The following is a 24,449-nucleotide window of genomic DNA, read 5'->3' as shown; positions in this document are numbered from 1 at the left end:
CATCCATCTCAGTTTCCTGAAAATTGAATTTACATAGACTGGTTCATGGGTGAACTAATACAAATGAAAAAATGTATAATGTATATATTTGCACAGCTGTCTCTCAAACACCAGTTTTTAATCTACAGTATGAAATTTATTGCACAAAACAGTGCAGAAGAGGGGACATCTTCAAATTTACTTATTGTTTTCTTAATCAGTAAACATATTCTAATTGTTGTACTGATCATATTCACTCTTGCTTCCATATGCCTAGCATTTAGATTACTTTTTATTTTCCAGGGATGCAAATGGAGTTGTTAAACATTACAATGTGTGTTGCACATCCCAGAACCAGTATTATCTCGCCGAGAAGCACTTCTTCAGTACAATTCCAGACCTGATCCAGTATCATCAACACAATGCAGCAGGTCAGCATTTATCTACTTTACTTCATGTATTTTGACAACAATATAAAAGTTTTATGATCAAGTCTGTATTTAGTCAATTCCTGTAATGCTATGTAAAATCCTAAAAATTATGAGCAATGCTTATGAAGAAAAACAATGGTCCTTTCAGAAGTATTCAGGCAAGGTGGTTATTCACACTGACCTTCAAAGAACTCTGAATGTTGTGCATATTTTAAGTATGCTAGGTGCAGCCCCCATCAAGCAAAAGCACTGTTTGGGGTCAACATTGTTTGACTGCATGTTTATAGTGACTACTTGAAGCAAACAGAACAGAATTTGATGAACTGAACAATCTATGTAATTATACTATGTTACAGCTAGCTCTGTTTTGGACCATTGATATGACAGGTAGAGGTCTAGCTTATGGTCTGCTGAAGGTATCGGTGGGGGTAGGGGGTAAGACTAGCAACATTTTTTGAGTGATGGGCAGTTTTACAGTGCCATGTTATTTCATGTGTCAAGCCCAGATTCTGCCAAACAAGGAGGCAAATCGTTACTACCCAGTTGCAGTAACTGTACTTGCCGTTCCCAGAATTATGACCACATGTACTAATTACTATATATTTCATGCAAATAGCTTTGCAGCAAGAGTAAATGAATCAAGGCACATCCATGTGTATTGTTACTTACTTTTCATTTTAAGAAATACTTTAAAATAATTCTTATGTTTTCAAGAGCAAATACCCACTGAACAAAGCTATTACATCTCTTTCCACAAAAGAATAGTTCAAGGCAGAGGATGTGTGGAAGGGGACTCCATTTATGAAAAGGAGTATCATTACCGGTGAGTAATAACTCATTATGGGATCAGTGAGTCTCCCTGTACTTAATTGGAAGCACATAACTCAGTGAACTTGAGTAGTAGGGTGAAATTCCATTTTTGAAACATAATTTAAAGAACTGCAGTTTCAGAACTAAATGCTGAAAAAAATGATTAAATGAATATGTGCACTGTCTTACACAGAGCAGGATGACAAATATTCTAATGTGGAATTTGATAGCGAACAGACAACACTGCATCCATAACCCCTGTTTAATGTTTCCCGATGCCTTAATGTACCTGTTTCACAGTCTTCTCATAGAAATATAGTATCTGATGGCAGAAGAAGCATGACTTGGGCCAGCTAACCTGCTCATTCTCTTACCTTCCGAATAACCTGCAAATACTGAGTTACCAACAGCATATTGATTTTTGTTTTTCTTTCAGCCATCCTAGTAATTGTCTTGTATCTATCTCATGCATATTTGAGTTCCCTTACTTTGTTTTTATGTTTCCACATCCTCGGGAAGGCTATTGGAACCATTCACAAACCTTTCCTTTAAACAATACTTCATCATGTCTTCACTTCCCTTAGAACTAGCTGGTTTCTCAGGAGTAGCACTAAAATCTGAACCCCTGTGACTAACACTTGCTCTAGAACCTGCTGGAAAGCACTAGGAAGCCTGAAACTGATACAAGCACTCAACTCTCCTTGTCAACAAGGAGAAATTAATCATAGGCACTAAACAGCCTATAATTGCAAAGTACCTTGCAAAGGTAAGGGAAGACAGCTCTTATACTTTACAAAAAAAGCACTTTAACAGGCATGTCCAAGGGTCAGCTTCCGGTGATTTCTCATGTCCACCTGGTGAATTTGGGTATACTGGGGCAATGCGGCAACTGCCTCATGTACACAGACAACCCTCTCCTCCTACCACCCAACACTGCAACCTGCGAGAGATGCACTTACATAGCCAAACTGGAAGCAAAGCTCTCTCCAGCCAAGATTGTGCTAGACAGTCAAGAGAAGAAAGTTAACACCTGCACTACACCTCAAGCAACTCATAGCCCTTCAAAACCCACACCATCAACACCCACACATAGCAACACTAAACCCACATATGTGGAGGCCCTTAACATTAACCTGCCAAAACAACAAGGAACTCCAAAGCTGAAATGCAAACAAACGCCAGTCACAACCAAAGTGGCACATAGCTCACAACACCAGTGTGCCACCCAACAACAGCCCCTAAGGCAAGACAGTGTACCCAACACTTAAGTCATAGGTGACTCTATAGTCAGGCACACTGATGTCCCACTCACCAGGCTGAACAAGGAGAAAATTACAGTCAGCTGCCTGTCGGGTGCCAGGATCCACGACATAACGCATGCACTCAAGTCACTCCACAACAAGTACAAATACAACTCTGTCATTGTCCATGCTGGAGCGAATGACTTGAGACGTACCTCCCTGGACTACATGAAAAGAGACATGGAAGACCTCTCGGATCATGTGGCCAGGCAGGTATGATCCTAGCCCTGAGTAGCATCCTGCCTTCACCCAGAATGATACCACAGTATAAGGACAAAATGATTGACTTCAACAATTGGCTAAGCTTCTGGTATCATTCAAAGAGGATCCAGTATCTGTCTGCCTGGGAAGACATGATCGACAAACATCACCCCTGGGATTCAGGTTACTGGCTAAAGCTCTTGCCACCCTTATAGTGCCTTTTTTAGGCAAGGTTCAAAGGACAAAACCACCACTGTAACAGATACAAGCATGCAAAATCTTAAGGTAATGCTACTCAATGCTAGAAGTCTTAACCTCAAAATGCACTCTCTCGAGGCACTCCTAAAAATGGAGAACATCAATATCTGTGCAGTAACTGAGACTTGGTTCAAGGCTCCAGAGAGCACCCCTGCAATACCAGGCTACAACTCTTAACACACTTTTCGGCCACAAAACCAAGACCGAAACACTAAAGATGGAGGAGTGTCCATATTCACCAAGGATATTCACACCTCCAGGCTAGTTGCCCAACACAATGCATCTGAAATTCTCCAGCTGCAACTAACACTAGGTAAGACTGCAATCCAAATTGTACCTTGCTACAGATCCCCCACCATGCCACAAGATTCTCACTACCCCTTTCTAAACATACTGGAAAATATTAAGATACAACCAAACACCCTAATACTGGGTGATTTCAACTACCCTGCCATTAAATGGGAAAACAACTCGGGTATCAACTCCTTTTCTCAACGGTTCTTGGAATTCATAAATTCCAATGCCCTGGATCAACTAATCCATTGTCCCACCAGGGGCTCCAATATCCTAGACCTGGTCATTACCAACATGGGAAATCGATGCTCCATACCAGCGGTCACCCCCCTCATTGGTCAGGTTTGACCATAGGTAAATCACCCTTGACATCCACATCCCACCCCCACCCCAGTAAGGAAGCCTCCTTAAAAAACTTCTCCAAAGCCAGCTTATGCTATTGAGGTCAGAAGTGACAAACTTCATGACACCCATGCAGATGGGATCTGAAAGTTCGACTGCAGAATCCTACACTAAGGCACTGTACGAGCACATCCACTCGTGCATGAATCGTGCAATCCCAAATAGAACCAAGATGCTCTCCTCCAAAAAAAGAAAGCCAGTCTGGTGGTCCCCTGCTATAAACAAACTATACAACAGAAGGAAGAAACTGTTGCAGAAAAGAGGAAAATCCCAGTATGCCAAAAACTCCCTCACCAACCTCAGTAAGAAGCTGAGATCCCTCATAAAATCCTCAAAAGCTAGTTATGAAAATAAAATTGCCAAATATTCCAAAGACAGCCACAAGGCATTTTATAGTTATGTCAAGAATCTAAATGGCAATGCTCAGATATGCTCTGAGCTTCAACAGAATGGCATTAAATATACTGATCCCATGGATATTGCCAATATCCTGGCAGATCGATTTAGTGCCAACTTCACCTCCCTCTCACCCCCTAAAGGGCCCATCTCAACACCAAAAGACTGCCAAATTCCAGTAATCATGGCTACACAGGTAGAAACCGCACTTTCCAAAGCTAAGAAAATAGCATCCATGAGACCAGATGACATCCCAGGTTACGTACTACATGAACTACAAAATGAACTGGCACCTCACCTGAGTGTCATGTTTAATCATAGCCTCGCCTTAGGCTTCATGCCCACTGAATGGCGCACAGCTACAATTATCCCACTCCACAAGGGTGGAGCCACCTTGGATCCCGAGAACTACCATCCCATCAGTCTGACAAGCCTGATCTGCAAGGGCATGGAATGCATTATCATGGAACTTATAAACAAAGACATTGGCAACCTTCAAACACTGGACCCCACCCAGTTTGGGTTTGTGAAGGGCCGATCTTCTCTCCTGAACCTGAATGACTTCTTCAAATCAGTCTCCAGAGCTGTGGACGAGGGTAAGGCAGTCCACACAGCCTATCTGGACCTCGCCAAGGCCTTCAATACCATCCCCCACTCTGGAATCATAGATAAACTTACTAAGCTGGGCATAAATCCCTACATCACTTGATGGGTTGCCAACTGGCTTACTGACAGAGCCCAGACTGTAAAAGTAGCCAACTCCAAATCCAGCTCTAGACAAGTGACAAGTGGAGTTCCTCAGGGTTCAGTCCTGGGACCACTCTTGTTTGGCATCTACTTCTCTGAAGTACAGGCCAACACTAAGGGACTCTGGCAAACAGAGTTCGCAGATGACTGCAAACTGGGAGCCATTACTGAATCCCCAAATGATGTGGATATTCTACAAAAGGGCCTTACAGAAACAGATGCCTGGTGCTAGAGCCATGGGCTCAAACTTAATGCCAAGAAAGTAAAGTTATCCCCTGTGGAAAAAAACATGTACCCATGAATTACCACATAGGTGGCAGTACACTAAACATCGAAAGTGTGATGAGAGACTAAGGGACACAGGTGGACAGTGGTCTCACTTTCGATGACCACATAGCCACAACAGTCAGGAAATCCTATGTGGCACACCTCATCACTAAGAGCTTTTCATCCAGAAAAAAGGAGGTCATTGTCCCACTGTACTCATCCCTCATTAGACCCATTATAGAGTATAATGCCCCATTTGGTATGTACCTCACAAGACATCTGCAACAGTTGGAAAGTCCACAGAAATACCTCACTAAAAGAATCACAGGCCTAAAGCAGATGCCAGATGCTGACTGACTAAAAAAACTCCGGCTATACTCTGTGGCATATTGTCTACTCAGAGGCGATCTCTGCTTAACATACAATGCCCTGTCAAACCTTGAGCTGTTGGACATGCTCCACTTAATGAAATACCAATCCTTCAGAGTCACACACTCCAGGGATTTAAACTTTGTCATCACAATGAACAAAACATGCTGGAGGGATAGGTTCCTGACCCAGAGACTCCACATACTCTGGAATTGACTGCCCATACATGTCAAGCAGAGCGCCTCCTTGGCCCTCTTCAAAAGGAACCTTGATGATTGGATGGGAGATAGGAAATTCACCCCGGGGATCATGTCAGTCGCCCTGCTAGACAGGGGTCCAGAGAAGTAAATATTGTGGGAAGAAATATCCAGTGAATTGTTATGGCTAGGCTTGTATAGGCCCTAGGGCCAATAGCCTAGTACCAACCTATAAACCTATGATCCTGCCACATTGTTTATTCAAACTAGGTCATCTTGTTCTTATGTTTTATTTACTTATCTGTTTGTTTGTTTGTTTTTTGGGGGTGTAACCAACCCAAACTCTTAAAATTTCTTTTAAGGTGCTTAAACATTTGTTTCATATCCCATTATTTGTTCTGAAAGACTTTCACATATTAACTTCAACTTTATTACTGAGCTTAAGCTCTAAGCTCTTTACAAAAAAACAGGAAGGCACTGGAAACATTGCTATAAATAAAACCCATCAAAAGCTGGTAAACAAAGCATAATTAATGTCCAACAGACCACTTATAAAAAAAAATCACTCCATTTCCTGCTTACTATTGTAGCTCAACCAAGGACAAAGGGACCACTAACATTCTATTTCCATGGTAAGTTTGATTAAGAGTTTTGCCAAATCATAACTCAGGTTCCATATATGTGTAAAACAGTCTGAGTGAAGGCTATAATGTAGCAAAGTTGCAGTGTAACACAGCAAAACAATCTTAAACAGTACCTTTACAACAATGCTTTTGGAATTATTACATAACTCAGTCTGAGTCTCCAGTGAATTACATAGATAAAATGAATAATATGGCTCAGAAAAGACACAGCAATAAAGAAGTGGCAATACTCACTGCTGTTGTCTATCCCCCCATATCTCAACCTTAATTGATAACTGATGGATACTAGGTGATGATAAACAATCCACAATCAGAAATGCTGGACAAAGATACAAGCAACTTAAGCAGCTCTATGGAGGGGACATCACTCACTGCAGCTCTCCATCTCCTAAAGTTCCATCTCAACTGATGGGCAAAGATAAAGAATGCACTATGAGAAATGTTGTTATGAGGTAATCGACGAAATGAGCAACTCAATTGTCTCATTAAATGGCTTCACTGAAAATACCACAAAAGCCAAAATTTGAAGTAGAAGCAATATAACAGATAAAATTAGTGGAACTAAAACTTTTATGGTCTTTCCTTACTTGACTTCTGTAAAAAGCCATGCAACATTCTTGTTGCCATCCACTGTGTATCCTATATCCTGTATTCTTGTGGTACTGAGATATCCAGTATTAAGTGAAACAGCCCAAGTGGGGTTTCATAAGCAGTTTTTGCAGTCACATAGTAATCGATTTCTTTTTGTTATGCCTCTTCATATCATGCTATTATTGTACCTACCTTACTTACTGCTCTGTCACACTGCCTTTTTAACTTTCAATTACCTGATAAGAGTGATTTTAGGTCTCTCTCTACATTTTGCCATTTGCTGCTATTTCCCACTCCCCCCCTATTTATGTACTCATTTCACTCTTTTGTTTCTCCCCATGCATTACTATCTTTTCTTTTGCATTGAATTTCATCTGCCAAATTTAGACTTTTCATTTAATCTTGCCACTCCCTTTCCATTTTTCTATATACTTTCTAAAATATCATCCCAGTTGCTTACATGTCCTTACTTAAAAGGTTAACAGTTGATATGCACTCCTGGTATCATAAAGGAATATTTTTTTCCATGCCTTTACCAATGTCACTTATATACTGTAGATGATAAAAATGATCAGTCCCTGTACTAAGCCCTGTGATTCCCCAATAGTAATAATGATTTAATCTAAGTGGTTTCTGTTTATTAGATCATTTGTGTCTTTTTACCTAACCTGTGCTTTATCCATATTATCATCCTATGACCAAGTCCAGGTGTAGGCACTCTTTGTGAAGTGTTTTCAGCTAGTTTACATGGTCATATAACTCAGTTATATTTGCTTGCTTGATATGACCTGCCTGGTATGAAGCCATGCTTTTATAAGTCCCAGCATGGCTGTCTGCTATATAGGCCAAATTTATCTTCTTTGGAAGCAATTCAGTGATTTCAATAATGTCAAAGTGACAGGTTAGTAGTTTACAACTTCAGTTTTGGTTCCACTTTTGTGGAGAAGAATTGTATCTGCCTTCTTATGGATTTCAGAAACCCTTTCATCATTAAAAATCTTGCTGAGTTTTGTTGCCATGATGAAATACAATACACTAATCAGTAGGACAGTATTTTTATGGAAACTGGTTTGGTTGGATCATAAACACATGAGCCCTTTCATCCTTGGTGCATTCAGCCAATCAGGATAATGTGCATTCAAATGTATGGATGGTTAGAAAAAGCACAGTTTGTATGGGGCTCTTATAACAGCAGTGTAATATATAGAAAGATGAATGAGTGAAATAAAAAAATAGCTTACGTCAGCAACAAAGGATGTTAAAGTAACATCAGTACTCTTTTCTGGTTGTAGAGTGGTTTAGAATAGGTTTAAAATCTTTTTCAAATCTTTATACCTTTGTTTGGTTGGTATTTTACTTCCTATTAGACAAGTGTGGAAAGCTGTGATTTTTTTTTTTTTTGCTTTGCTCTTCTTTCTGTAGAGAGCTGCTCTGGCTGTTTTTTTTTTTTTTTTACTCTACAAAGGTGTTGACATTATAGTATTATTTCCTACTCTCTTTGTTTTCTATATGCTTTTTGCCATTTTACCTGCCAACAATAAAGCCTGTGTCTATCAGCCAGACCCATGTGTCCCCCAGTCCTCGGTTTTCTGCCATGAGGTCAAAAATAGCTGGCTAAAGAGGCCATCATATGGGAAGCCTCAGCAGCAGTTTGTGCCCTCATTAGCATCCTAGAAATGTGTGTATTTTTGTTATGATCCTAACCACATCCCTGAGTTACCTGCATCACTGTGGGAATCATCATTCCCTTCTTGTGCAAGTGAATGCTCCCATTCACCCACAGTGAGGCTACATTCTTCACAGCTCGCTGACTAATTCCTGTTCCTGGGCTGTCTTTCATGTTACTGCCCCTCCTCCAATTTTAGGTGTCATCTATATAAGAATAATACCTGAAATCATTCCCATGAATAACATCTCACAAATAACAATAGTGACCTGTGTGATGGTAGCCCTTCAGCCTTGAAAAACCCTGAAGTGACGAGAATGAGTTACAGACGAATGTATTGTAGAAACCACACCCTGCATGCACTGCAGAAATTAAGAGGGAAAACAGATAAGGAATATGGAAGATAAACAACCGTGGAGCCATAGATACTCTAAGAAAAACATACGGACCAGAGTATCAAACAATACTAAGAAACCAGGGAGAGGCAAAACTTTATAAAAATGCTCATCTCTGTCTAACAGTGGACCATTAACTCTTCTAATAAGAGCAATCTTAATGCTGTGTCATTTCCTCTATCAAGATTGATAAGGACCTTAGCAGTCATAAAAAGTTAAATTTGACTGGGTCATTAATTTGCTGTTTATTCTGATCCGATGGAGTCCCTGTGAGGAACTGCACAGGGTCATGTCAGTTGTCCTAGAGAAACAAGTCTGCCCTTAATTTGCTGTGTTTTCTTCACACAGTTAAGATGATTTTAATTTCCAGCATAAGCACTACTATCTTTGGAGGCATTCATAATGCCCCTAGGGATTCTTCAGCACCATAGTTGTCTCCCAGCATTATCTGCAGTGGAGACAAACTGCACTTTGTGTGTAAAGTACGTGACCTGGGATTGATTTTGTTGATAAGCTAATAGTAAAGGACCAAATCACAGCTCTTTTCTTATTCACTTGTTTCTATCTTTGTAACATCACCCTCAACAAACACCTCATTCTACTTTCTAAGCTACTTACTCTGGCTCATGATGTGGCCTCCTGCCTTTTATCTGGACCTCTTTCCCATAGACTCTTCATTAACTCCTTGCCTTTACTTCCATCACCTATCAGCTTAAAGTATACCTACAGCTGCATGCAGAATTCAGAATGTAAATACACTGTATTCATAACTTTAATATCAAACTTATTGGCTCTGTATCTGCAGAACAAAATTCTCTGTAGCATGTGTGTCACATAACTGTCATGAGTAATGTAAGTGCATATAATTGTCTATTTCTTTTCCTTATTCTTAACTATATATTTGCCTGATTTTTTTTTGTTTTTTGACTTGTACTGATGTTTGTTAATAAACAATTTGGGATGATATATTCTTGCAGCTACATCATAGAAATAAGAACTCTGTACAATAGTGAGTGCATGTGTGTGTATGTGGGTGTGGCTGTATATCTATTTATTGATCTCTCTCTCTCTCATTATCACTCTCTCTCTCTCTCTCTATATATATATATATATATGTATGGGTCTATTTCTGTAGACCAAATTTACACTTACCCGAATTTTAGTTTACCGAGATGACAGCACCAAACTTTCACAAAACCGAAACTGCACATTATCAAATTATTTTTACAGGGAATAGAGAAACTTGACCAACATTGAACCAAAAAATACACCACAGTATGTCAAACCCACCCAGTTGGGGGATTGCACCCCCCACACCCCCCAACTAAATATACCAGCTCTGGGATCACACTATAGTGGGGAAAAGGGCAAATTTCCCCATGGCGGCCAAGTTTTAATAACTGGTTTAGTTTTTTGTGCCATTCAAAGGGAATACAGTATTTGTCAGCATGGGATGATATGGTTGACAGAACATGATACTTCACCAAGCACCTGTCCCATATAGGCATTCAAATATTGGTTAAAATCTTGTCCACTCCCATAGTGCCTTTTTACGCATTGCCAACCTGATAAAAAATCCAACATAGCTAAACAAACCCAGAACATTCTAAAGGTGACATTGGTCAGTAACAAGAGTCTAAACAAAATCTCCACTCCCTGCAAGCTCTCCTTATTCTGGAGAATGTAGAAATTTGTGAAGTCACTGAGACATGGTTGAAAGCCACAGAGAGCATGCCCTCAATGCAGGAGGCCACATCATGAGCCAGAGTACATTTAGACAAGCTACTGCACAGAAAAGGACAAAATATGTAAGCATCCCAATTTGCATACAAAACAATCACACTTCAAGGCTGGTCAAGCAGTTTGATGCACTTGAACTCCTGTATGTACAACCCACTATAAGCAAAATCCGATACCATTCCTGAGAAAAGAATTTGATAATGTGGCCGATCGCTATTGTAAGCTTTCAACACTTAGGTGTTGATGTATAAGCATTCAACAATCTAAGCTGTCAACAATACAATAGGAACCCAATAATTTCACCCCCCATCCTCCCCAAGCATACAATGGACCATGTCTTCTTCATCTCCTCCTGCCTGCATCTCCAAAGAGAAAGTCATCAATGCTCTCTCCAAGGCCAAGAACACAGCCTCCATGGGACCAGGTGGCATTCTGGACTGCGCTGTTAATGTTCTAAAACAAGAGCTAGCTACTCCATTAGTCACTCTATTCAGCCACAGCCTGAGTACTAGCTTTGGCTCCAGTGAATGGAAAACCGTGAGTGTTATTCCCCTCCACAAGGGCAGCTTGGCAACAGACCTGGGTAACTATAGACTCCTATGTTTAACCACCCTCATCTGTAATGCAATGGAAGAAATTGTATTTATTTTTTTATTTTATTTGCAGTTTGTTAACCAGGAAAGTCCACTGGGCCAAAATGAGCCCATTTTCAATGGAGGCCCAGGGAGAAAAGCGCATATACAATTATTACAAAGCTAATATCAGCAAAGTTAATTACAATACAATTTTCAAAACTACTAAAAACACAGTAATATAGAAGACAGGAAAATAACATTTGAGCAAGATGTTGTAACAAAACATTGAATGAAATTAAAACCTAAGTATTTTGCAGTACACAAGTATAATTTGGAGTGCAGGCACTTATGCACTCAGTTTCATGAGGTGAGAGGTAGGAAGTATTAGAGGAGGAGAGTAGAACAGCGAAAGGTAAATAGTTTGAGTTATGAGAAATGAACAAAAGGAGAGTGAGTGGAAATGAAATAAAGGGAGTCACTAGGGTGAGTTATGAGAAATGAACAAAGGGAGAGGGAGTGGAAATGAAATGAAGGGAGTCACTAAGGTGAGTTATGAGAAAGGAAAAAGGGAGTGGGAGTGAAAATGAAATGAAGGGAGTCACTAGGGTGAGTTATAAGAAATGAACAAAGGGAGAGGGAGTGGAAATGAAATGAAGGGAGTCACTAGGGTGAGTTATGAGAAAGAAAAAAAGGAGAGGGAGTGGAAATGAAATGAAGGGAGTCACTAGGGTGAGTTATGAGAAAGGAAAAAGGGAGAGGGAGTGGAAATGAAATGAAGGGAGTCACTAGGGTGAGTTATGAGAAATGAACAAAGGGAGATGGAGTGGAAATGAAATGAAGGGAGTCACTCGGGTGAGTTATGAGAAAGGAAAAAAGGGAGAGGGAGTGGAAATGAAATGAAATGAAGAGGGTCACTCTGGTGAGTTATGAGAAAGGAAAAAGGGAGAGGGAGTGGAAATGAAAGGAAGGGAGTCACTAGGGTGAGTTTTGAGAAAGGAAAAAGGAAGAGGGAGTGGAATTGAAATGAAGGGGTCACTAGGGTGAGTTATGAGAAAGGAAAAAGGGAGAGGGAGTGGGAATTAAATGAAGGGAGTCACTAGGGTGAGTTATGAGAAAGGAAAAAGGGAGATGGAGTGGAAATGAAATGAAGGGAGTCACTAGGTTGAGTTTTGAGAAAGGAGAGGAAAAATGATTTAGGAGCAGAAATAATATAGAGAGAGTCAGGTGGGGTACAAGCATGAGCATTCCCAGTGAAAAGACATATGGGAATGGAGCATGGTCTTGAAGTTGGAGTGGTTTTGGGTGATTTGAATGTAGGGAGGGGAGTGAATTCCATAGGCGAGCGAGGGAGAAAGACAGGAGAAATTTCCCAGTTGTACATAAGGGTTTGTACGCTTCGAGGAGGTTTTGGTTACTGAACTTGAGTAGTCTGTCAGGATTATGCAAGGTGAGTAGGGAGGAGAGGGAAAGGCAGTTAGAGGGTTTGAAAATTAGTTTGTGAGCAGTTAACAGTTGAATGTAAGAGAGATAGTGGGGAAGTTCCAGCCAGTTCAAGGAGTGGAGTGCATCACAGTGGTGGGAGGACGATTTGGTCCCAGTAGCAAACTTAGAGATTTTTATTGTAGTAGGATGACAGTTCTGACTTTAGGGAGGATTGAAGGTTGGTAAGGAGTGGGGTCCATACAACAGAGAGGAGATGAGGTAGGACGTATACAGTATATGTTTGGAAGAGGGTGTGAGATAGCTGTAATGATACAGCATTCTGAGATTTTGGTGTGTTTTCTTAATACTAGTTTGTATATGAATGTCAAACTTTAAATGTTCATCAATGATAACACCTAGAAGTTTTGTATGGGAGACTATTTCAATGGGAATCTTATTCTGACTGACTATGGAGACAGAATTATTATCGATAGAGGTGTTTTTAGATAGGGTAAAATCATGATTTTGGTTTTAGATGCATTGAGAACAAGGTGATTTTTCAGCATCCAAGACTCTGTACAAGAGAAGGCATCTTGTGTTAGTTGCATGAGTTTGGGGAGAAATTGAGCATAGCAAATTATGGTGGAATCATCCGCATATTGGACAAGTTTTGTATTAGGAATGAACTGATGAAAATTATTAATGAAGATGTTAAAAGTAAGGGACCCAGTACTGAGCCTTGTGGAACTCCTGTTGGAGTGTGAAGGAAGGAAGAAGTACTATTGTTCCACTTGATGGCTTACTGTCTATTAGAAAGGTAACTGGAAAACCAGTTAATAGAGGAGGGGGAGAGATTGAGAAGAGAGAGTTTGGACAAGAGAAGGTTGTAGGAAACAGTATCGAATGCCTTTGATAAGTCTAGGAGAAGGCTAGAAACAATGTTGCCAGAGTCTCGGGCATGGTTGAGGATATCAAGGAAGGAGAGAAGAGCAGTGGTAGTACTATGTCCAGGTCTAAATCCACACTGAGTTGGAGAAAGAAGTTGATTATCTAGGAGGTAGGGAAGGAGTTGCAAGTGTGTGCATTTTTCAAGGACTTTTGAGATAGAGGACAGGATGGCTATAGGACAGAAATTGGAAATTTCAGTATTGTTGCCTCCTTTGTGGAGGGGGAATGATGAACGCTTTCTTCCAGAAGAGGGGTACATAGGATTCTTGGATTGAACTGTTGATAAATATGGTGATGGGGAGGGCTATGCCATCGGCAGCTCACTTGAGAAGGTTAGATGGAAGGCTGTCTGAGGTATGAGAGCATGGTTTTAGTTTTAGTAGAAGTTTTTTTATTGTGTGCATAGAAACAGGTTGTATGGTAAAATGGGGGAGATGAGTAGTGTTGATGTCAGTGGGACTAGAGTTGAGGGTGTGGAATGAGGGTGGAGTAGAAGTTTTACTGGAGAATGATGTGGTAAGCTTGGTTATTGAATCAATAACGAAAGAGTTGAATTGGATAGCTAAGTTATGATCTGGAGAGTTAGGGTCAGGGCAGGGATTGTCTTTTTTGCCAGGTGAGAGGGGAGCAGATATATTGTTCCAAAATTTTTTTGGGTTGGAGCTATGATTGCTTTGAAGCTTGGAGTAGTAGGACTTTCGGTCTAAAGCAATTTGTTTTTTCACTTTATTACGGAGTTGCTTATACTCAGTAAGGGTGTTAGGTGTTTTAGATTTATGGTAACACTTCCAAGATTTATCTCTGAGATGCACAAGTGTAATAGTTGCTTAGTTAGCCAAGAGATAGGTTTAGTTTTGACTTATTTAGTTCTGGGGGAACAAAGCTATCTTGTAGGTTACTGAATGTAGTATTGAAGTATGTAACAGCATCGTCAAGAGGGAGGGTTTTTACAGGGTTCCAGTTCATATGTTTTAGTGAGTCAGAGAAAGCCAGAGGGTTGAAGTTTTTTAGGGTATGAGTTGTGATGTAGTTGTGGTGAAGATGGAGGAAGGATGGTGAGCGACATCATGGACGTCATAAATAAGGATATTAGTGACCTCCAAGCCCTGGATCATTCCCAGTTCAATTTTGTCAAGGGGAGGTCATGCCTGCTAAACCTGGTGGACTAATTCAAAAATGTGACCAGTACCATAGGCAAGGGCAAAGCCATGCACACAGCCTATCTTGGCTTGTCCAAGGCCTTCAACACTATCCCACATTCTGGCATCATTGACAAGCTAGCCAAGTTGATTATCAACCCCTGTGTTGTCAGGTGGATTGCAAACTAACTCACAGATCGACAACATTCAGTCAAAGTGGGAGACTTTATCTCTACCAGCAGACCTGTCACCAGTTGGGTCCCACAGGGGTCAGTGTTGGACCCCCTTTTGTTTGGCATATACTTCTCAGACGTCCAGGACAAAATGGAGGGGCTGTGGCTAACCAAGTTTGCAGATGACTGCAAATGATGTGCTATCATTGAATCCCCTAGCGATGTTGGCATACTTCAAAAAGGGCTTACACAGATCAATGATTGGTGCCAGAGCCATGGTGTTAAACTAAATGCTAAAAAATGCATCATCATTCCCTTCGGTAAAAGCAATGCCCCTGCTGATTATAAAGTAAACAATACCCCAAGTACCATTTCATTATTGCGAGACCTGGAAACACAACTTGATTGTGACATCAACTTTGGCCACCAGGTGTCTACTGCGGTGAGGTAGGCATTCTGCATTGCTCACTTGATTAACAAAGGCATTGTCTCAAGAGCAAATGAGGTCATAACTCCTCTGTACTCGTCCGTCATCAGGCCTGTTATTGAATATAATGCTCCCTTTAGTACGTACCATACCAGACACCTGCAGTAACTTGAGAGACCTCAGAGATTTCTAACTAAGAAAATTCAGGGTCTAGGCTTCTAATCCATATCAAGCAGAACACCTCCATGACCTTGTTTAAGCACAACCTGGATGACTGGATAGGAAACCATAAATTTCTGCTAGGGATTTACCTGGCTCCTCTCCTGCACATGAATAGTCTTTGCTAAAAAAACCTTGGGCATAGATAATATCTCTCATCTAGTATTATATTGGGATTTAACGGCTTGGCTTGTAAAGGCCATTCGGTCAATAGCCTAATACCATCCTATGAACCATCCTATATCCATAAATGCCAGAGGTCCCCTATGTGATCCAAAAACACATATCACCTACTTAAATAAACTTGAGTCACTCTCCATTCAACCCTGCACCATAATTATGGGTGACTTCAACTACCCAACTACATATATAACCTCAAACTTGCAGATTCAGAGTTTCCTGGACTTTTTCAACATGAATGCCCTGGACCATCTAGTCCATACATCTACTATGGTTGAATCATCCTTGACTTGGTCCTCAACAGCATGGGGAAATGTTGCACTCCCCTGACTACAATGTCCTCACTGGTCATGTCAGGCCACAAAGTTGTTAGTTTCGAAATAAAAATAAAATTTGTGACACAGGGTAAACCTTGCACTTTTAGGAATTATTCCAAGGCTAACTTTTTACTTTTAAGTGACACCCTGGCAAAATTTCAAGCCCCTCCCCAAACCAAGGGAGCACCACTGCCTATGAGGAATCATTCACAAAAACTCTATAATCATGTATATAGCTGCATAAAGGCAGCAGCACCTATCGAAAATAAGTGATGGACTAACTCTGAAAACAAACCATCCTAGTAAAATTTCAGCATTAACGTATGATAAAAGGAAGAAAATCATTGCCAAAACAGAAAGTGCATTATCCAGCAGGTTAATAGCTTCTTCAAACTAAATAAACAACTCTGGACTAATTAAGTCTACCAAAGTAAATTTTTTTTTGGGAAACATAGCCTCCTAGGTTAAGAACAATCATAAGGCATTCTTCAGTTATGTCTGAAACCTCAAAGACAACACACAACAATGTGCCAAACTAATTGTAAATAGAGCTACCTATCATGAGCCAGAGGATATAGCAAATCTACTGTCCAATAAATTCAGTTTCAAATGTACTCCACTTTGCCCCCACACACACCTGGCAAGACATACATCCAACCATAGCTCCCGCAACCATCACTAAGGAACAAGTCCTCAATGCACTCTCCAAAGCCAAAAACACAGCATTAGTGGGACCTGATAGCATCGCAGGTTGTGTCCTTAATAGTATGAAACATGACCTGTTGGTCTCACTAGAAGCATTACTCAGTATTAGCCTTGAAACAGGCTTTGAGCCATGCAGATGGAGGACTGCAGCTGTTAACCCTCTGTTCAAGGGTGGGCCATCCACAGGCCTGGAAAACTACTAACTCATAAGCCTGACTAGTTTCATATGCAAGGCCATAGAAAGAATAATTAGGGACATGATAAACAATGATATAGGAAACCTTCAGACATTGGAGCCAACCCAGTCTGGATCTGTCAAAGGCAGGTCATGCCTACTCACCCTGGTGGATTTTTTTGAACAGGTCATGAAAGAATGGATGAGGGAAAAATCCTGTATACTGCCTACCTCGACCTGGCCAAAGCATTCAACATAATGTCCCCACCCAGTCACTGTAAACAAGCTCACGAATCTAAGTCTAAACCCCTATGTCACCTGCTGGACAGCCAGCTGGCTCATAGCTAGGACACAGGAAATCAGGATAGGAGAATCTATCTCCTCAAGAAGGTCCATCACTAGTGAAGTCAACCAGGGCTCAGTGATAGGGCCACTTCTTTTTAGTATCTAATCTATGAAGTCAAGGTCAATGGCTTCTGGCTGACAAAGTTTGCAGAAGATTGAAAACTAGACACAGTCACAGAGTCCCCCAAGATGCAAACATCCTTCAAGACAGCATGATGGATCTAGGACGTTGAATGAAAGTTCAACAGTCTGAATCCACTATCACCAAACACACTTCAATGAAAGCGCTTTCACCGAAAAAGCGCTTTCGTTAAATTGTGTTAAAAAAAAACATTACATTTACGTTTTTGCAGGGGGGCAACCCCCCCTGCACCCCCCACACACCCCTATTTTTATATTCTCAATCCAAGGTCACACCACAGTGGAGGAAAGGGAATTTTCCCTTATCCCCACTGTAGTGTGATCTCCGCAACAGACATACTTACGCGAAAGTGCTTCTTCAGTGAAAAGCACTTTTGCATAAGTATGCCCGGCCGTTTCACATTGGTCCTAGACCCAGCATGATACAGACTAATAACTTGTGCCAGAGTCATGGTCTAAAACTTAATGCCAAAAAATGCATAATAATATCTTTTAGAAAGACAGTCACCTGGAAGTTACTGCAGTGACAATACATCCCTAAGAGTTGGTCCCGTGGTCAGGGATTTGTAAATGCATACAGATAGTGACTTGACCTTTGACATCATGTGTCTACTTTAGAAAGGAAATTCTTCTACATTGTGCAACTTATAAGCAAGAGTACAGTACCTAGTTCCAAATATGTCACTGTTCTGTTGTAATAGTAAACGAGTCTCTGGAAGCATGGTGGTTTGGCACACAATACAAATTTAATTCAAATCATACAGACAAGATAGTTTTAAAAGCATGCAATTTAAAACTTTCTCCCAGGAGGCTTACTCAGACATCAGTGTTAAAACAAAAATAACTGCAGTTTAAATACTAACTTAAAATCACAGGATCTAACCATTAAGACAATTAAACAATTACATTCATACACAATTTTGCTTCTTTTTCAATATGGGTTTTAAAGGGGCAAAACAATTCGTACACAGAAGTATGAATTTAATTGTTAAATTGTCTTAATTGTTTGATCATGTGATTTTAAGTTAGTATTTAAACTGCAGTTATTTTTATCTTAGCATTGATGCCTGAGGAAGCCCCTGGGTGAAAGTTTTAACTTGTGTGCTTTTAAAACTATCTTGTCTGTACAATTTCAATTAATATTTTATTATGCACCCAACTACCATGGTTCCAGAGATGCTTGTTTACTATTACAAATTATTGGTGAAGTTGACTAGATTTACTGAAGGTCTGTTTATCTCTACTACATTGTTCTGTTGTACTCAGTCCTCATCAGACCAATCACAGAGTCGAGTATACCCTTCAGTATGCACTTGACACATGCAACAACTGGAGTGTGCTCAGAGGTTCCTCACAAAAAGGAATATATGGCGTAGAAAACATGTCTTATGCAGACGGTCTCAAATCCTTATCCTTGTACTTGGTCTCTTACAGACTGCTGAGATGCAGTCTATGCCTGGCCTTCAAATCAGCCTCTGTCCCAACCCTTATGGACCTATTGCACATTCATAAAACAAATAGCATCAGAAACACCTGATTTAAGGATCTGAACCTCATCTGCAATATAAATAAAACACGCCGGAGGGACAGGAATGTGTCTCAGAAACTACCTTTTTTCTGAAGCATCATATACATGTGAAACAGAGTTCTTCCCAACACTTATTCATATACAACTTGGATCAGTGGATAGGTAAGTGTAAATTTACTCCTGGTCTGCCACCTATATCCATATTAGAAAAAGAAACTTGCAAATGCTTGACCAACCATACACAAGTTATACTTCCTATAAAATGAGTGGTATCATAACCTCTTAAATACAGCTGGGAAGCATGGCTAGGCTTTAAAAGGCCCTTTAGAGTCATTAGGCTACTATTCACCTATGAACTGATGATGATGGAAAATGCTGCATAGAGATTCTGCAGGTCTATTCATGAGCAGCATGTCCATGATTGTGACAGATGCATGCAACAAATGATTGGAAGCATTTAATATGTTTGAGACTATGTCACAAGCTGCATTTAATAAATTGAGAAGACTATCACTTAGAGTTTACCAGAAAACATTATTATAGATAATAGCACAGAATTCATATTAGAGGAGTTTCATTGTTTCATTAATTGAAAATGAATTACTTATGCCACAACGTCTTGAGGTATCCTGCTACAAATGTCCTATCAAAGAGGTAGATGTTGACATTTAAGTATGCAATGAAAAAAGACATGTCAAGCAAAGTGCTGGATGTGGAAGTGAAAGTTTTAATTCTTCTGTAGTGTAGAATAATGCCTAGTTTTATTACAGTTTGGTCATCTGCTAAACTATTTCATAACAGGCATGCTCAATCAAATCTGACCTAATCAAACCACACCTTAGAATTGTTCTAAAACAAGAAACAGCATTTGTAAAGCTTCAGAACATTGCACATGCAACTGACAGACCATTTTGACTTGTGTTCATCCTAATAATTAAAACAATAATATAAATAAGAAAATGGTTAAGATTTTGTGATTTGTACCTAGTGGATATTAGGCTAACATAACTGAAAAATATATTCACAAGTAGAAAACACATTCAGATGAATATTGGTTTTGAAGCAATGAAGATACTGAAGGTGGGGTTCACACTTCTGTTATATGCGACTGCTTGAAAAAGAAGCCAGATGAGCACTATTTGAACGTGAAATATCATTGCTCTGCTGCACGAGTCTGCGACAAAATAAAATACAGTCTGACTGTTGCATTGTCTCATGTGTAAAACCCTGAACCTTTGCTACTGTGAATTCAGGTACGAATGCTATTCTCTTTTATGAAGACGCTCATAATATCATGAAAGTTCACAGAAAAAAATGACTGCTATCATAACAACAGGGCTTGTTGTTAATCATAGACATATAATGACCAAAACTCTTCATTGACTTTTACTGCAGCCATTTAATACTCAAAAGCAAACAAGACAAATAGGTAGGTAAAGCATTGTTACTTCCCAAACACTGTCAAAATGCTGAACAAACTGGCATTATGGTTATCATTTTTTATATCCTAAGTCATCTGGTGAGTAGAGTGGGTGTTGATCTGATATAACCATAACCCTCTGTCTGTCTTAATTTTAGGCCTTGTAACAAGGCTGAGGCACCCTGTCTCAGCAACAGGTCAAAAAGCTCCATCAACAGCTGGATTGGGATATGGTAAGTAGTGTAACATACAATACCTTAATGAAAGTAATGTGCATTTTTGAGAAAAATAACAGATTTACAGTCTTTTCTATATGTTCTATTATTTATTTATTGTATGTCATGGTTTAAAAAAAACTCTACCTCCCAACTCTTAACCACAGCAGTATTAATAATGATGCCATATTACAGAATCAGCATGTAGAGCAAAGCAAAGGCAAGTCCCTCAACTAGCCAATCAGAATACAATATTTCTTACCATATGATGCACTGCATTGATCATTTTATGCTACGGAAAACTGTCCAGCAATTTGAAGACAGTGGACCATCTGTATGGTTTAATAAAACAAACTCACTGAAGAGTCATCAGTGACTCCCAGTCAGTTGTATAACCCCAGAAGCACCTCTGAAAATAGCAAATAAAATACTAAGGAATAAAAAAATGCTGAATTTAAAATGTTCTTCCTTAAAAGAAACAGCATCACAGCTTGCTTAATACATTTCATACCATGGTTGCACTCACTAACATAAAGCAATATTAAAGAAAAGAATAAAACTTATACATGGTTACAACTGCGGTGGTGGTACTGCGGTAGTGCTGTTGCCTCACAGTAAGACGTTGTCCCATTCGATTTTCAGCTAGAGCGTCTTCTGTCTGGAGACATGTGTGAATGGGCGTACCTTCGTTGAAGGTTGTGCGTCAGGGCTGGCAACGCTGCACGTAAAAATCTACTGCCAATCATTAGCGGACTGGAGTTTCCGCTGTGGCGACCCCTAAAAGCCAAAAGACACAACAACAACATGGTTACTTCATTAGCAATTTATTGCGTAAAAGACAGCAGACATTTGATATTTCGTAAGATTTCAGTGATCTGGATTATTATGACTTTATGCTGGTCCAAATTTCTTGTTTCTCATATTCCTAATTCTTGTCAAAGGCTTTTCTAACGTACTATTGTTCTTCACTCTAACACTGAAATTGTTGCACTATGTAACCAAATTCTCCCTAATCTTCCTTCTTGTGTATTCTGCTTCAGTTTTCTTCTACCAGTGTCAAGCCATGATACACCCACATTTTCCCACCGTTTATTCTAAACTTAGTTATTTCCCGTAGATGTTCATCCATACATAGACAGACAGAAAGACAACATTTAAATATCTCATTCTTCAGTGCACAGATGGTAACAACCTAATTTGCAATAGTTGTACTTGATAACAGTTTTATTACCTCTTCTTCCTCCTCTTCTTTTTTCTCATATGGTGTTTAGATATTTCCCAAGTACTGTCATTTAGTGACTGACAGAAATGTTTATAATGGAATTACCTCCTGACTTAGTGACTTTATAATGCTATGCAAGCATCCTAATATTTCTTTTGCTACTACAACATTTTGCTATTATTCTAAAATCCTTCTCTTTATTAATTATTATTTTAACTTTTAAATATATCATTTTTTACAACAAAATATATATGTGTTAGAAACCTTTCTGGCAAAGGGGGACAAAGTCCTTATTATGCCGTACTGAAACATTTGGCTAATGGCACAGGCATCAAAGCTGGGAGGGAAGTGGCTAAAGTTGTCATACCACCTGTGACGACCGTGTCCTGGCCCAGCAATCAAGGAGACTCAATCCTCACCACTAACACCAGGGAGGTTGTCTCATATAAGAGGAAAGGATAACTAATACACACAGTAAAGTACAATTTCCCTTAAGTTAGCACAGAGATCACAGTCAGTCTGGGGCTGATTGCTCCCTTGCTCCCCAGGTCCCCAATAAGACTCCCCACTGGCACAGCTATAGGGTCCAGATCTCAGCCTAGCTGGCAAGCTAATCTCCAATACCCCCTCTGTCAAACCAGTGCTTCGTGTCCCTGCCCAGGTAGCTGACACACACACACACACTTTGAGATAAGTATTTATACAACTTCACAGACACTCCTGGGAAAGGCTAACACAGATTCTCTAGCTGTGCCCTTTTACCCAGACCATGCGGTAGTAATTTCTGCCGCCACCAGCTAACAATTATGAGCTACCCAAAGGCCTTTAAAAGGGTGTCCAATTATTACTGTGCAATATTATTATCCAATTGGTAATGTGACTATTCAGTCTAAGGCTTATTAGAGTGGCCTATTACAATAAGCTCTATAAATATGAAATGTACTCTAGAACCTACTATCTCTACACAAACCAGCCACAGGTAAAGGTTTTAAAATATTTAATAATAAATAATTAAAAACACAAGACAATATTACTATACCACAGAGATATCTAAGAGTTCAGAGATCACACAGAAACTTAAAATAATACAGTAGGACAGGTCTGATGTCAAAGAAAAACACTTAATCTAACTTTCTAATCTTTAGCAAATCTTAAGAGAAAACAGAGTGCTATAATCCTACTTACATACATAAAGAGCATAAGCAGTGCTAGAGTTGATGGACCAAGACAAATGCTTTCAGTCTCACTGAACAATAGTTTTTAAAACACTAACAAACAGCTCTGCTAAGGCCCTCCCATATTACATCATTTTGACACTTACGTTTTCCCAGTATTCACATTACATAATTTTGACACTTAGTCTGGAGTTCCCAGGCCAACAGGCTGCATTATTTAACAATCTAACACCTGCACTGGAAACTACAACAATAAAAGACATTTCACATGTATACTCTAACAATTATTCCTTAAGTTAAGACAATAGAAAGAATGTGTTCAGCTATCCACTTCAGCGCTACTTTTTAGATAATTGTAACTTCAAAGAACATTTGAAATGCTTGGCTTGATTTTCCTTACAGCAGATGGCAATGTTGCAACAATCTTGAAGTTCACATTTTACAGTGTTTTCTTTCATTTAAGAACACAAACCTGTATTTTACATTTATATATAAATATAATAGAATTATGTACCAAATTCTATTTGACTAGGCTGGCAGCCTTCACCCATATTTCCCCAATCTTCACACCAGATTAGAGGAAAATGGTCTGCAGTGGGTCCAGTGTGAGAGAACTGTGACCTACATTTGCACTGAGAGTGCACTGCAATGCAAACCAGGATGGCATTTGTGATGTCATGGTATATCCATCCCCAGATGGGATTAATGTGGAAATAATAGATTCAGTGTAGATGTGAAGGCTAAATACAAAATCCCACTCCCCACAATAGATGATGTCACCATCCCTGACTCCTTACACCTGCCTGATTGGAGAACAAATGGCTGATAAAGTTCAAACCTCTGGAGGAGCATACTGATTAGTAGGAAGTCTGGGAAGGAGGATTGGTAGTCAAAGAAGATGTAAACATTGTAAGTCTGAATTGCATTGTTCATAATTTTTCCCCATACTGTCCTTAAAACCTTATCATATACAACATACTTCTTTAATGTGTTAAATATTATCATATATATTTTTCTAATTCTTTTTTTTTCCCATCCAGCTGCTAACCTTCAAGCTTCTTCCCCTACTGGAGTCAAGCCCATTAATTCCTCAGTGATGTATAATCACCTCTAGATCCACTAGGGTGAGAGCCATCTGGAGGTGCCATCATGCAGACAGACATCAGGGAGTCTGTGCCCTCACCAGCATCCCAGTAAATGAGGGAATTAGTATTAGCCTAGTCCAACCCTACCCAGTGACAAGATACGAGCAAACCACCTCACCACAAAGGCTCAGAGTACCTCCTCCTGTGGCTGCAAGCTCCTGCACACCTAGTAAAAAAGGTCACCAGCACCACCAGTGATTAGGTTACTTAATATATACTCCTGGGCTAAATGCAAATGCTAGCCCCTCCTCCAAGACAACCAATGCAGTATGTAGCCAGCTTCAACCCCC

The 24,449-nt window shown here is 39.8% G+C and overlaps 1 protein-coding gene across 1 annotated transcript in view; it reads left to right on the top strand.

Annotated features, from left to right (window-relative positions):
* The window catches only part of BTK (Bruton tyrosine kinase), a 728,232-nt gene that overhangs the window by 429,077 nt on the left and 274,706 nt on the right, over positions 1 to 24,449 (top strand). The window contains exons 12-13 of the mRNA XM_044057123.1: positions 283 to 410; positions 20,561 to 20,635. Coding sequence (XP_043913058.1) covers positions 283 to 410; positions 20,561 to 20,635 — 203 coding nt within the window. The remainder of the gene's footprint in view (positions 1 to 282; positions 411 to 20,560; positions 20,636 to 24,449) is intronic.

This window comes from Protopterus annectens, chromosome 15.part0 (assembly GCF_019279795.1).
Source record: "Protopterus annectens isolate FY-2018-M chromosome 15.part0, PAN1.0, whole genome shotgun sequence".
In the NCBI taxonomy this organism is placed as follows: domain Eukaryota; kingdom Metazoa; phylum Chordata; order Ceratodontiformes; family Protopteridae; genus Protopterus; species Protopterus annectens.
This window is presented reverse-complemented; position numbering and strand designations above follow the sequence as displayed.